This window comes from Priapulus caudatus, unplaced genomic scaffold (genome assembly GCF_000485595.1).
Source record: "Priapulus caudatus unplaced genomic scaffold, Priapulus_caudatus-5.0.1 Scaffold411, whole genome shotgun sequence".
NCBI classification, from domain to species: Eukaryota; Metazoa; Priapulida; class Priapulimorpha; order Priapulimorphida; family Priapulidae; genus Priapulus; species Priapulus caudatus.
In genome coordinates, this window is record NW_014577472.1 from 190,392 (window position 1) to 203,079 (window position 12,688).

The following is a 12,688-nucleotide window of genomic DNA, read 5'->3' on the forward strand; positions in this document are numbered from 1 at the left end:
GGTAACGTAGTACGTACGTACGACTAACTAACTAAGTATATATAATAATAATATATATATATATATATATATATATATATATATATATATATATATATATACATACATATATACAGAAGGTATTCATTCTCTTGTTGGGTGGACGTCGACGCTTGATGCTAGCATGAACAAGTCAACACAAAACATTGTATCGACATGTGCATATGATACTATCAGGAGTGTATCAATATTGATACACTCCTGATACTATACCCTGTACGTTATAGTTACTGGGGTGGGGTCTAATTAGTCCCTCATACATTTCTAACACTGTCTTTGTAAGCTGCTTGGCAATTAATAGGCGTAGCAAGATGTAAGAAAGCAGCCCGTTTTTCACGGCCACTAACTCACGCTGGTTGCCATGCATTCTTGTCACTGCATTTTTATGCATTTTGCAGTGATTATTATATGACAAATGACATATGTCTGCTTACACTGTCACTGTATAGTTGACTAACGGGAAAGATATGAGCCGCGTGGAAACAGATATGCTGTCTTATAGGTAGTGTTAGTAGACAGAGCTGATGGTATTTTCTAGCATGGTTCGCATTTAAACTTCTAAAACGTAGTGGGTGGTGTTGTTTATATTACTGTTCATAGTAACTTTGTCAGGGGCATTACCGAAAGTCAGTTTTTAGGTATCTATATTATTGAGACAGTTGCTGTCTTTGTTATGAGTCCGTCCATTGAGTCTATGGCCTGTTTTACAAAATAATTTTACAATGAGTCTCAGTCATAATTGATGTTGTCACCAGATGTTAGCCAAGTCATTTACGATAATATCTTGTTCTGATCTCTGCCACACTATGCCGTTTTTCTTATTTTTCCTTACACAATCAGACATTTATATACTCAGTATAATGCTGTTACTATACTCGTAGTTGATATGAGTTCACTAAAACTACGTTGGTATCAACGTCAAAATTTTTACAGATAAAATTGAACACTGGTTGCTCGATCATGTACGTTCAAATGTTTGTAAGTATTGATGTACGTATGATGTTCTACAGACTCGTTCTGCTTGTTGTTTCAGCATAATTGAAAGGTTTTTTCAGTGATCAAACGAGCGGATATTTTTTTACAAACGACCACTAAGTTTTGTTTCCACTGCATTAATGAGTCATCTGAGTGGAAAATGTATATTCAAAGTGCCATTCAAAACATGTGAATAAATTTAGTCTCAATGCTTCCCAAATATTATTTGATCGACATGAGAGCATATACCGGCTTGACATAATTTCAATACTAGTATAATTCTTTTACCAATTGTCTCTGGTATATAAATATCGCACTCTTGCATTTTAAAATCTGATGTGTATTATATGTGTTTAATTTGATTTGTTTCACTATCATTCTGTTTATTGAATCCTTGTGCTCTAAAAAGGTCTTGTAAGTTATACAATTATGTAGGTGGTTCAAAGTAAAAAAAAAAGTGAAAACACATTTATTTATATTTGTTTTGCTTTACTGCTAGTGCTCTGACGCTTCCACGCTTCATGTGTATAATGAGTGGAAGAACGCGTATCGGCACATTCGATCCATCAATTTCTTAGCCACCACAAACAGTTTGAAGGCCAGAAATTTCTTAGCCACCACAAACAGTGTGGGCTCAAATATTTCTTAGCCGCCACAAACAGTTTGTAGTCCCAAAAAGTTCTTACCCACCACAAACAATTTGTGGGGGTAAAAATTACTTAGCCACCACAAACAGTTTATGGGCCCAAAAATTTCTTAGCCACCACAAACAGTTTGTAGGCCTAAAAATTTCTTACCCACCACAAACAGTTTCTGTGTCAAACATTTTTTAGCCATCACAAACAGCTTGACGCCGAAAAAATTTCTTAGCTACCGTAGGCACTATACGATCTTTGGCCACCACAAACAGTTTGTGTACAAAAAGTTTACAAAGTTGGCCAAAATGAAATGTTACGTACCATAATCGTATCAGGAGTCTATCAAAATAGTTTTTGAAAAAAAATGAAAAAAAAAAATTTTGATAGACTCCTGATCGTATTGTAGGTCACAGAAATTTGCTTATTTGCAATTCAAACAAAATAATTTGCTCGTAACTCATATACGTGTGGGTCCACAGTTATGTTGTGGTGGCTTAACAGTTAACACCTCTACATAAACGGAATGACAGGTGTTAGTGTTAGCAATTATATACGAAATCACGCAGTACTCTCACTTGGGCCTATGCCTCAACTATTTGGCTGAAATTCCCTAAAATCATACAATACTTAACGCACTACTGTTTTTATTATTTCTATTATTTTTATAGCAAATGCCATTACTAAAAAGCGCCATCTACCACCATTTTTATTTATTTATTTTGGCAGCAATGTTTCAGACTAACTAGTATATAGTATTACCACAGACTACACACTTTTTTTTTATAAGAATTCTTTTTATAAGAATCATCGAGGCTTGATTTCCCAAATTTTAAGAATTTTTTAAGAATAATGCTGAGGCTCGATCATCAGACACACATTGTCACTCGATGACGACGGCGACGAGTGGATTGATAATGAGGATGACCGATTCTATGACGTTAAATTTTGCAGCCGTAGGGTGAAAGTTCATTATGAAAATGGGTGGTTTGAAGGCACTCTTGAATACTTCAACGACGACATACATAAATATCGCGTTTCCTACCCCGACAGGAGTGAGGACTATATTGGCCTCGAAGACATTGACGGCGTAGAAGTCATATTACTGTAGTGATTACGTCACGAATTTCTAGCACCATCAATTAAGTAGTACATTTGTGTGTTATTTGTACAAAATAAAATGTCTGAAAATACAATTAGTGTTTCTGTTTACTTTTTATGCTTATATACCTTCTTTATATGCCCTAATTTGCCGGTGAAAAACAGAGAGACGCCAGTATCTGAACAGTACTGGGGGAATAGTGTTAGACAACAGAAATTACCAAATCGTCTAGATTTTTGCAAATTTAACCAACGTAAAAACATTTTTATCAGGTGAGAGTTTGAGGATATATTTAGTAACGTTAGTTCTTACTTTTAAACTAAAAAAATGGCAATTTTTTTTTTTACAAATTTTATCATAGAAAATTCGTGACGTAATTTAAGAATTATCAATTCTTAAATTAATCAACCTTAAATAGGCTCAAAATGTCGATTTTCTAAGAATCACGAGGCTCAAAAAAAAAAGTACGATTCTTATAAACAAAAAAGTGTGTAATGGATAACGGTATCCGTTAGTCTGAGGTATTACTGGTATAGTATTTAGTACAACATTATTTGGCAGCTAGCCATAGATATCATATATGCACGTATAATATGGTTGTCCGTGGTCAAAATGGTAAAATATTTTTATTGCAAAACATTTTTATGGTACGATTTCTATGATCCATACCGATACTATCTCCGATACAGCGCTACAGTCGCATACTAAGATGGCGGCGTGGCGGGTTCTTGAAAGTAAACTTTAACTATACACGTTTTCTTTGGTCCTGTCTCGGTACGTCTGAGTCTAAACCTGTTGTTTATGCACAGTATTTAGGTACATCGATAAGATGGCAAATGATCCAAATCGTTTCACTGCACAGTAAGTTATATTAAAACTATTTTTGGTTTTAGTTTTAGTTTTGCAGGCAGTGACAGTCACACTCACAGTGACAGTGGCTTGTCAGTTTTTCGTGACAAAAACGTGTAAGAGTAGACCTTTGTGTGGAGGGAGATTCAGAGTTTGAGTTATTGTGAGCATAACATGTTCACGATGTTGTCATGTCTATAATTATTTGTGATGTTCAATAATGAGGTGACCTCAGTTTATCAGCAACACTGCCAACATTGCAACAACACTGTCAACAGTACATCAATGTCATCATTAGTCATCATCACCTGTAATAATACTATTATTTATTTAGGCATTATTATCCTGGCTAAATCGTACATGGTAAACGTGTACGGTCACCTAAATGTCACGACTCACAGCAAATGTAACCCTAACCTGCCATTACGGACAGGGACCGAAAGTGGATTTGCTAGTTGGCTCTTAAGCCGTGCTTAGGTCGCCCCGATTTGTTCGCCGACAAAATTTGAAGATCATACGACCGAAACCGGGCAGGTCGTTCAATGCTGAAAAATGAATAACTCTTCGGATTACCTGCTCCAAATTACCCTTGATTTTTACTTACTCGCTGTACCATAAATATCTATAACTTTCCATAAAATGTATCATGGTCAGGTGAAGATTGGCATTCCCTCTTGCTTCATGAAGCCTGTTCGTGGCACTGGATCATCTGAGCATGATCATTGCTTTCGACATGTGCCATCTTCTAAGGATCGCTTTAAGTTTAGCTTCTTTGTTTCTGATATTCCGTATTGGAATTCTCTCCCTTCGTCTTTAGTAAATTGCAAATTTGCGGCTTTTTCTACTGCGATCCGCAGCACCTGTTGATCTGTCTATTTGATCAACTTGCCGAGCTCTATCTTCGATATTGTCCCTTGGACTTTGGAGACTGTTACTTACGAGGTTACGAGGTCATGTCACATTGTGACATCTATTGTATAGTTCAGTTGCACAGCTTAGTCAGCTATGTCAAACCTGCCCATTCAGTCAAGATTTAATAGAAAATATGCACAACCTATGCTGTGGTGTCGTGCAACTGACACTGTTAGTAATAATTGTTTATTACCATATTACTCCTACCAGGGACGGTAGAGATTCGTTTGATGCTCTGATGGCAACCCCCGAGCAGCGGCAGGAAACAAAGAGCAGGGCCATGCGTCGCAGCATTGGAGTCAACCTTCAGAAATGTAATTAACATACTCTGTGACAAGAAGGAGACTGAAAAACTTTGTTGATTCTGCTCTTTCACCTAACGATGATTTCGCCATGTGCACAAACTTCAGTTACCATTAGCTTTATTATATCAACAATTGTGCATATATATTATATATATATATATATATGTAAATGTATGGATGTCAACAAGTTGTGTTTTATAGTGCAAGCAAACATGCTAAACTATATCATATGTCTCTAACTTATATACCATAAATTATATATCTAACACAATCGAATGTTAAAATCGCAGTGACAATAATTTTTGGCAATGGTGCGGCAACAGGTGATAAGGGCACATACATTTTTATTCAATTCTACTCTGGCTTCTGTTTACAGCTCTACAGATTCTAGATGAGGCAATAGGATCGCCACCTACAGGAAGCATCCTGCGTACCAAGAGGAGAAGTATACGACAGAGCATGCGTACGTGTCGTGTTGTGTTCTTATATGCGATGGGAGGTTTAGAATTCCATTCACGGAAAAAGTAGTTTGTTCACTGATAACTACTTGATTACATTGAGATACTAATAATGAGTAAAATATTGATTGTTTTCAAATGTTTGTTCCCACCATTATACTTGTGTGTTTCAGTAACACCATCGCAGTTGTCAGAATCAAGGTTTGATTCATCAGCTGTCTTTGGGAATTCTTTCAACCGGACACCAGGAGCGTCAAATATGGTACTTATCAACACTTCCCAGTAGTGTACTAACAGTAGTGCTACGCAGGTCATATACATCTACGTGACAATTTACTGTTGCATTGGTCACACATATGATCCCAATTGTAAGTACAGAGCATCATGGCAGTTTGTCACGTTCTATGCTGCAAGTATTCTTTATTCATATCCAATAGGGTACTGATGTTAATGCTGCCCTGAATTCTATGCTTAATGTAGATAATCAATGATAGCCTACTGGATCCAACCGTAACTCTGCATGGAGATGCTTTACAGAGAAAAAGAGGATTTAATCAGGTATTATCAATATCATGTTATGCTTTCTGATCTAGACAATTTCAATAAATGGTAAAGAATATTGTTTTGTTTACAATGTGGAGCAATCTCATAACTAAAAATGACAAATACCGTCAGCGCCAAATATACTCTTATGTAATAATGTGATGTAAAAAATATGTTATTATAATTGAAAAGAAATACAATTTTATTTTATTTTTTATATTTTTTTAATATTTATATTATTTTTTGTGAGTATAGCGGTCATTAGTTTTTTAGCTATTAAAATGTATCAGTACATTATTTCTGTCTATCTAACTTTTTTTCACTGTGATTGATATAAAGTTCACCTATCTCATTCTCCTGATTTATACACCTGTATTTTTAAATGTGTGATGTATCTCTCCATATAGGATTTGACCACAACTAATGTAACACGATTGTTGGAGGATGATCCAAATCTCGCAGGTTTGTGCGATTCTCTTGCTTATGTTGTCCACATTTAACGTGACTGAGCTGTGGAAATATGTTGGGGCAGAACTACCACTATTAAAATCGCATCCTAATTTGTTGCCATCCAGTTCTTTGCATATTTAACTCATTACATTATGTCTCGTCTAATTGGAGTTTTACATGGGGCCGAGAGAGTTTTTACTCGTTAAAGATTTGGATGCTGGAATGGCGAGTATGCCACAGGTTTTTTGTGTAGTTTTGTGTGCAGTCAGCTCCATGGATCTAAAAGCCACTATACTATACTGTACTATATTATACTATACTGTACTATGCTATACCATACTATACTATACTATACTATACTATACTATACTATACTATACTATACTATACTATACTATACTATACTATACTATACTATACTATACTATATGACATACTATACTACACATACTATACTATACTATAGCTATACTATACTATACTATACTATACTATACTATACTATACTATACTATACTATACTAACATATGTATACTGTCTTTAACCTGTACTGTATGCTGTACTACACTACAGCTACACTGCACTGCACTGCACTACACTACACTGTACTTCTATACTGCAGTGCACATATAGCCTATAAGAAAAGAATATTATATTCACCCCGGTGTGGCTCCACACGAGTCTGCAGGTTGTTCACCGGCCTTCCATGGTCGGTGACGCGTGACAACGACCTCGAACATGAATCTTCGACTTGCTGGAAGAATACGTGCGGTGGGTGGGTCCATCAACACCGCCAGGTCGAACCACAGGTCGGTTCCCAGCGATTCTTTTCACTGTTCAAAAAGTGGTTAGTTCTGTGTGGTACGAGTTCCAAAGTTGGGATCAAGGCCTGCATAGACCCCGGGAAAGTTGTGCACCTTTTTTTTATTTCTTTTCTCTACTTAGTGCATGTTGAAATGAATTTCAATTTTAGGCCTCATTTTCGAGAATACAATAAAATGGTAGTAAAAATAATTGCCTAAAGCAAACCGAGAAATTAATCGGATAACATATGTGTGGTTTTCTCGTACAGGGAACAAGGTATTGGATTGGGAAGGTTTATTTGTACTGGCTTTTGAAATTTGATCTACCTCTCTCCCCACTAGCATTGTACCTCCCCTGCGGCTCATGCAGTCCGTTACATTGATAGCCTCCCTGGCCCCATACACGACCGCTACAACTCTTCTCCGTGCCCTTTTACACAACTCGTACACTGATACCCCCTCTCGCGTACGGTCTTCACTGATGCGTCACCTGACCCTCCTCTCTCTCTCGTCTCGTCCTCGATCTCTCTCTCTCTCTCTCTCCTCCTCTCTCTCTCGTCTCCTCTCTCTCTCTCCTCTCTCTCTCCCTCTCACTCCTCTCTCTTCTCTTTCTCTCTCTTCTCATCTCCTGCTCTCTCGCTCTCTCTCTCCCTCTCTCTCCGCTCTCTCCTCTCTCTCTCTCTCTCTCTCTCTCTCTCTCGTCTCATCTCTCTTTCTCTCTCTCTCTCCTCTCTCTCCTCTCTCCTCTCTCTCTTCTCTCTCTCCCTCTCTCTCTCCCTGCCCTTTACACGATCGCTACTTTGATACTCTTCCTGCCCTATACATGGTTATTACATACCCTTCCCCTACGCTTCACTGATCGTTACACTGACCTCTCTCTCTCTCTCTCTCTCTCTCTCCCCCCGCTGTTGTAGGCTCTGTCAGAGCGGGTGCAGCTGATGCAGTCGCTCGTGCAGAAGGCCGCGCCGGGGCAGGCGCGCTTCCAGCAGCTGACGGACGTGCTGCTGCACCTGACGCAGGAGCGCGACACGTGGGAGCTGATACGCACGCTCTTTTTCGACCGGCTGCAGACGGCCGCCGAGGAGCTCGACGACGCCGACTCGATGGAGGGCGTCGAGATGCTGGTGAGTAGGTGGCGCCGGCGTCGGCACGCGCGTTCTCGGCCGGTCGTGCTCGGTGGGCGGCCACGGTCGATAGGCGCAGCGACAGGGGGGGGGGGGGTAATATACGCCGCCCAGTGGTAAAGTGCTGCATCATCGACGATATGCGTGTAGAAACCGGTCTATCTTAATCAAGCTAGCGAGCCGGGTTGGGAGGGGTCCTAGCAGTCAGAATATCTTTTAGAATGTCGATCCGCAACAGTGAATTCATTGGGTTCTGAGCGGTTTCTGATTGGTTTCTGGGGAGTTTTGTAGGGTTTATATACTGTTGCTCGATAGACTGCTGGGATTAACATCACAGTCGGTTTTGCAATATTTTTAGGATGCTCGATTGAGTGACAAGGATATAGTGAACAATCTGTTCAAGAAAGAGGCACCAACAAGACAGAACCAGGTATTTGTTTTATATACATGGAAATCTACTACGGTTGTGGTATTCCTGACAGGATTTGTTGTTATCCCAGAGTATGTCCAACGCACTGTCTTTTCACTGCAAAGACCAAACACCTGTGACCAAGGTTAAGGAAAAATAATGACGAAGGCGATCTTTCTAGCATCAAAATAGAATGCCGCAACTGTTTGAGGATTACAGGTTGGCTAAGCGGTCATCTTGTTATAATAAGTTACTGTTGCTGTGTGAAATGCATCATCGTTTTAGAATTGTTTTATGTAGGCCTTTTTCTCTGTTATCGGGCAGGGTCCCCACTGGAACATACAACACCCACGATGACGAGGGTGGTCACTGTCGGTGTTTTACGTTCTCGATTGTTTATCTGCGTGCCCATTATTGAACCTACGGTCTGAATTATTCGTGAAGGTATGTTTGCGTTACGTGGACTGACGTTGATGATTCTTTGTGCGATTGCAGTTGGTGATCGACTGGCTGGAACTGTCTGCCGCACAGATGCTGTCAGAGAAGTATGATCGTGTTGAGTTCTTCGCTGACAACTCTGTGGCTTGGTAAGTAATGTGCTACGTGAGATAGGGTGAGATAGGAAATGGTGAGGAATTCGTACGTCGGTCGGCTGGTGCGGCGTGGGTGATAGTCATGTTAGTTTATTATCGACGACGTGGTATAATTCTCCTGGCGTCCTAGTGTCTTTACCACGTTCTGGTGTGTTTTTGTTCTGCAGGGAAAATACACTGATGTATTTACATCAACGGAGGGAAAACGTTCCTATTGGACATGACCGGCCTATTGTGACAGAGCTTGTAAGCATCACTAAATATCAGCAATGCTCCACACATTCACATTTGAAATATCATCAGCAACTGAACTTGACTGTAGCATCTTCTAGCAAAATGAAATGATATCTGAATAAAACTGTGATGCTATTGGGAGCATTCGGCAGAGAATTATCTCTTCTTTCTTTTTTCAGTTTGAAAGCATTGCTTGTTTGTACTGTTTCTTCTTGTCTATTGTGCTCGTTTTTGTTTTAGGACCCAGATGCCCCTATCAGACAAAACAGACCTCTTGCTGACCTTGACAGGGTTGGTATCTTATAGGAAATCACCTACTGCTCAATGTTTTGTCAGTAATTTTAGCTTTTAGTTCCTCACCTAGAGCAGAATGAATGCAGAACAATGATTCCGGTTATTTAGTTTAAGATTGTCTCAGTTGTCGTAACCATTCTAGTTGTTTTTGGTTGTGAAATAAAACGTAATGCAAATTATTATTCAGTGTGTTTAGTGAACTACTCTCGGTTCATTAACTGCTCGACAAAATATTGCACCAATTGTCTTCATTCTCTAATTTACAGGAAGATGAAGCTCGATTGCTGAAAAACATATTTGTGTACATCAGAGCCGGCCAGTTGCATGAGGTAGGTGATGCTTCGAGCTCAAAACTCGTTTGTTTACAGTGTAACGACCGTTCATAATGAATGGTATCAAGAGAGGGTGATGCTATCCTTTCTTGGTGGTAAGGCTGCTATGGCTACCGTAGATGTGTAGTCCTATATTAACATGTGTGATGTAGGTACATGCAGTTTTTAGACTGGTGACCTCCATCACAGGTACAAGTTACATTTTTACATATACTAGTATATGTGCATGAGAGCGTGCGTGCGTGCGTATTTGTAACTACTTTATCTTTGGGTTTATAATAACTTGTATAGAACTATAGTCAAAGCAAACAATAGAAACAGTGGTTGTGCAGTAGATCGAGGCTGTGCGCGCCGCACGTTTCTACGCTATTTGCGGTCGGAGTGCTTCTGCATAACACACTTGCTGTTACTCCCGGCAGGCTGAGGAACTGTGCGTAAAGTGCGGGCAGGCGTGGCGGGCCGCGACGCTGGAGGGTTGGCGTCTGCACCACGACCCCAACTACGCCGACGAGGGCGGCAGCGAGGGAGCGGCTCCCGAGGGGAACGTCTACCGCGACATCTGGAAGGCCGTCTGCTGGCGCCTTTCGCAGGACGTAAGCATTCGTAAACCCCCGGTCTGTACATAGTTTTTAGGTCTTTGAGGTAGTGAGATTGTAGCACACAACACAACGGCGTGCGTGCATGCGTACGTGGGTATGTGCTTGCACGTGTGCATACATAGGTACAGGTGTGTATACGTGCGTCCGTACGTGCGTGTGTGCGTACGCATTTGTGTTCATGACTGCTGCGTGTCTGCGTGCGTGAGTCGGAGCATGTTAGTTCGATAATGTTGTAATTGTGTGTGACATTTTATCGAGTAGAGTGCAACAAAGTGGTGAGAGTATCTTGACAATAGAACAAAAAGTATCTAAGGCGCTTTATACATCAATGTAATAAAAACAAAATACAGCCATATTGCACGACCTCAATACAAAGCTTTAAATCATTTTAATAATTTTGTTTTAATTACAAATTCATTGCACACGTTATATCTTGTTCTCATCGTTACCATACTCAAAAACATAGATCAAAATTCAATCAATCAATTTCAATAAACTTCCGATAATATACTCATCGAAACCCCCATCGTTCTCATCGTTGCGTTGTCGTTCATGGCAGGAGCGACTGAACCTGTACGAGCGCGCGATGTACGGAGCCTTCAGTGGCAACCTGCCCGCGCTGCTGCCGGCGTGTCCGACATGGGAGGACCGGCTGTGGGCGTACTACCGCACAATGGTCGACGCACGCACCGAGCAGGAGATACGCACGGACACGAGTACAGAGCGTCCCCTGGAGCAGCTGCCGTCGGCGTACTGGAACAAGATGTATGTGTGGCGCGGTCGCGCCGATCTAGAACTCCGTCGACATATGGATCCAGAATGTAAAATTGAGCAGGGGGGCTGGGTAGGCTCTGAGTAGTGTAGATCCACTGTGTTAGTTTATAGATATAAAATTGAGCAGGGTACATAGGTAGGCAACATTTGGTGTAGGTCCACTGGTTTAATTCATAAAAAGATAATTTATAGATAGTCAAAACTGAGCAAGGGCCTGGGTAGGTACGATGGGGTTTAGGTCCACTTTGTTAGTTTCTAGAGCTTGAGTAGAAATAGTTGACTCCATCTTAGCAATGAATAGTTATTTGATTTAATGACCTTGCGTAGCACGTGACGTGTTTAGCTAGCACGCAGAGGGTAGAGTACTCTGGTCGGTTCCCCCTTCTTCTCAGCTTTCTCCTTTCTCGCGTACCTAGAACTCAATTCCTGTGTTCGTGTTGAGCAATGTTTGCTATTATTGTCACAATTGCACAAGATGTTGCACAAGCTCAATTCCGTTGCAGGTTGACTCCCGAGGTCATCTTTCAAGAACTACAGGCCAGTCGCGAGGAGGTGTGTAATTCCACAGGCCCTTAGGCTGAGCACAGTCGATTCCTGGGAGTTTTCTCCACTGAATATCGCTCTTTAGTTTGCAGTTTACTGTTGCTTTCCCACCTCCGTACTCCATCAGCACATATTTAGGGAAGTAATTGGAGAGGGGGCAGCATTGCGACTTTCAAATTTAGAATAAGTCTTTCTGGGAGTGAAACGTGACATTTAATCAAGGGGGAATAATCACTGATACTTTATCAAAAGCTAATAAACAAGCTAGTTATACAAGAGCTAGTTTATATAGGCAGGATAAGCTCTTGCTGTAATGTGATTCATCATAAAAACTCTAGATTTCGAGTCTCAAAAAATCGAAATTACATCGTAATAAGCAACCCAGCCAGACGGTCCCCATTGAGCGTTTACGAGCCAGGTCCCTGACAGTTTAATTTCTCCATTTACATATCTGTTGAGAATTAAATAGATTGATCGTCAATCGTGTTTTCTCTCTCGCTGGCGCAGACGATCTGCCAGCAGGCGGTGAATACAATTAATTTAAACTTTAAATTAACTTTAAATTAAATAAAATTGATTAATCGATTAAGTTTACAATGAAATTAATTGTTGATTAATCGTTGATCGTGCTCTCTCTCTCTCTCTCTCTCTCTCTCTCTCTCTCTCTCTCTCTCTCTCTCTCTCTCTCTCTCTCTCTCTCTACCAATCCCTTGA

The 12,688-nt window shown here is 40.3% G+C and overlaps 1 protein-coding gene across 1 annotated transcript in view; it reads left to right on the forward strand.

Moving 5' to 3' along the window:
• Positions 1-3,445: 3,445 nt before the first annotated feature.
• The window catches only part of LOC106810115 (nuclear pore complex protein Nup107-like), a 21,815-nt gene continuing 12,572 nt past the window's right edge, over positions 3,446-12,688 (forward strand). The window contains exons 1-16 of the mRNA XM_014813390.1: positions 3,446-3,612; positions 4,723-4,826; positions 5,194-5,280; positions 5,449-5,537; positions 5,756-5,833; positions 6,226-6,280; positions 7,342-7,349; positions 7,987-8,196; positions 8,555-8,626; positions 9,101-9,192; positions 9,366-9,444; positions 9,673-9,723; positions 9,993-10,055; positions 10,478-10,651; positions 11,217-11,422; positions 11,935-11,983. Of these exons, the coding sequence (XP_014668876.1) occupies positions 3,581-3,612; positions 4,723-4,826; positions 5,194-5,280; positions 5,449-5,537; positions 5,756-5,833; positions 6,226-6,280; positions 7,342-7,349; positions 7,987-8,196; positions 8,555-8,626; positions 9,101-9,192; positions 9,366-9,444; positions 9,673-9,723; positions 9,993-10,055; positions 10,478-10,651; positions 11,217-11,422; positions 11,935-11,983 (1,449 nt within the window). The 5' untranslated portion in view covers positions 3,446-3,580. The remainder of the gene's footprint in view (positions 3,613-4,722; positions 4,827-5,193; positions 5,281-5,448; positions 5,538-5,755; positions 5,834-6,225; positions 6,281-7,341; positions 7,350-7,986; positions 8,197-8,554; positions 8,627-9,100; positions 9,193-9,365; positions 9,445-9,672; positions 9,724-9,992; positions 10,056-10,477; positions 10,652-11,216; positions 11,423-11,934; positions 11,984-12,688) is intronic.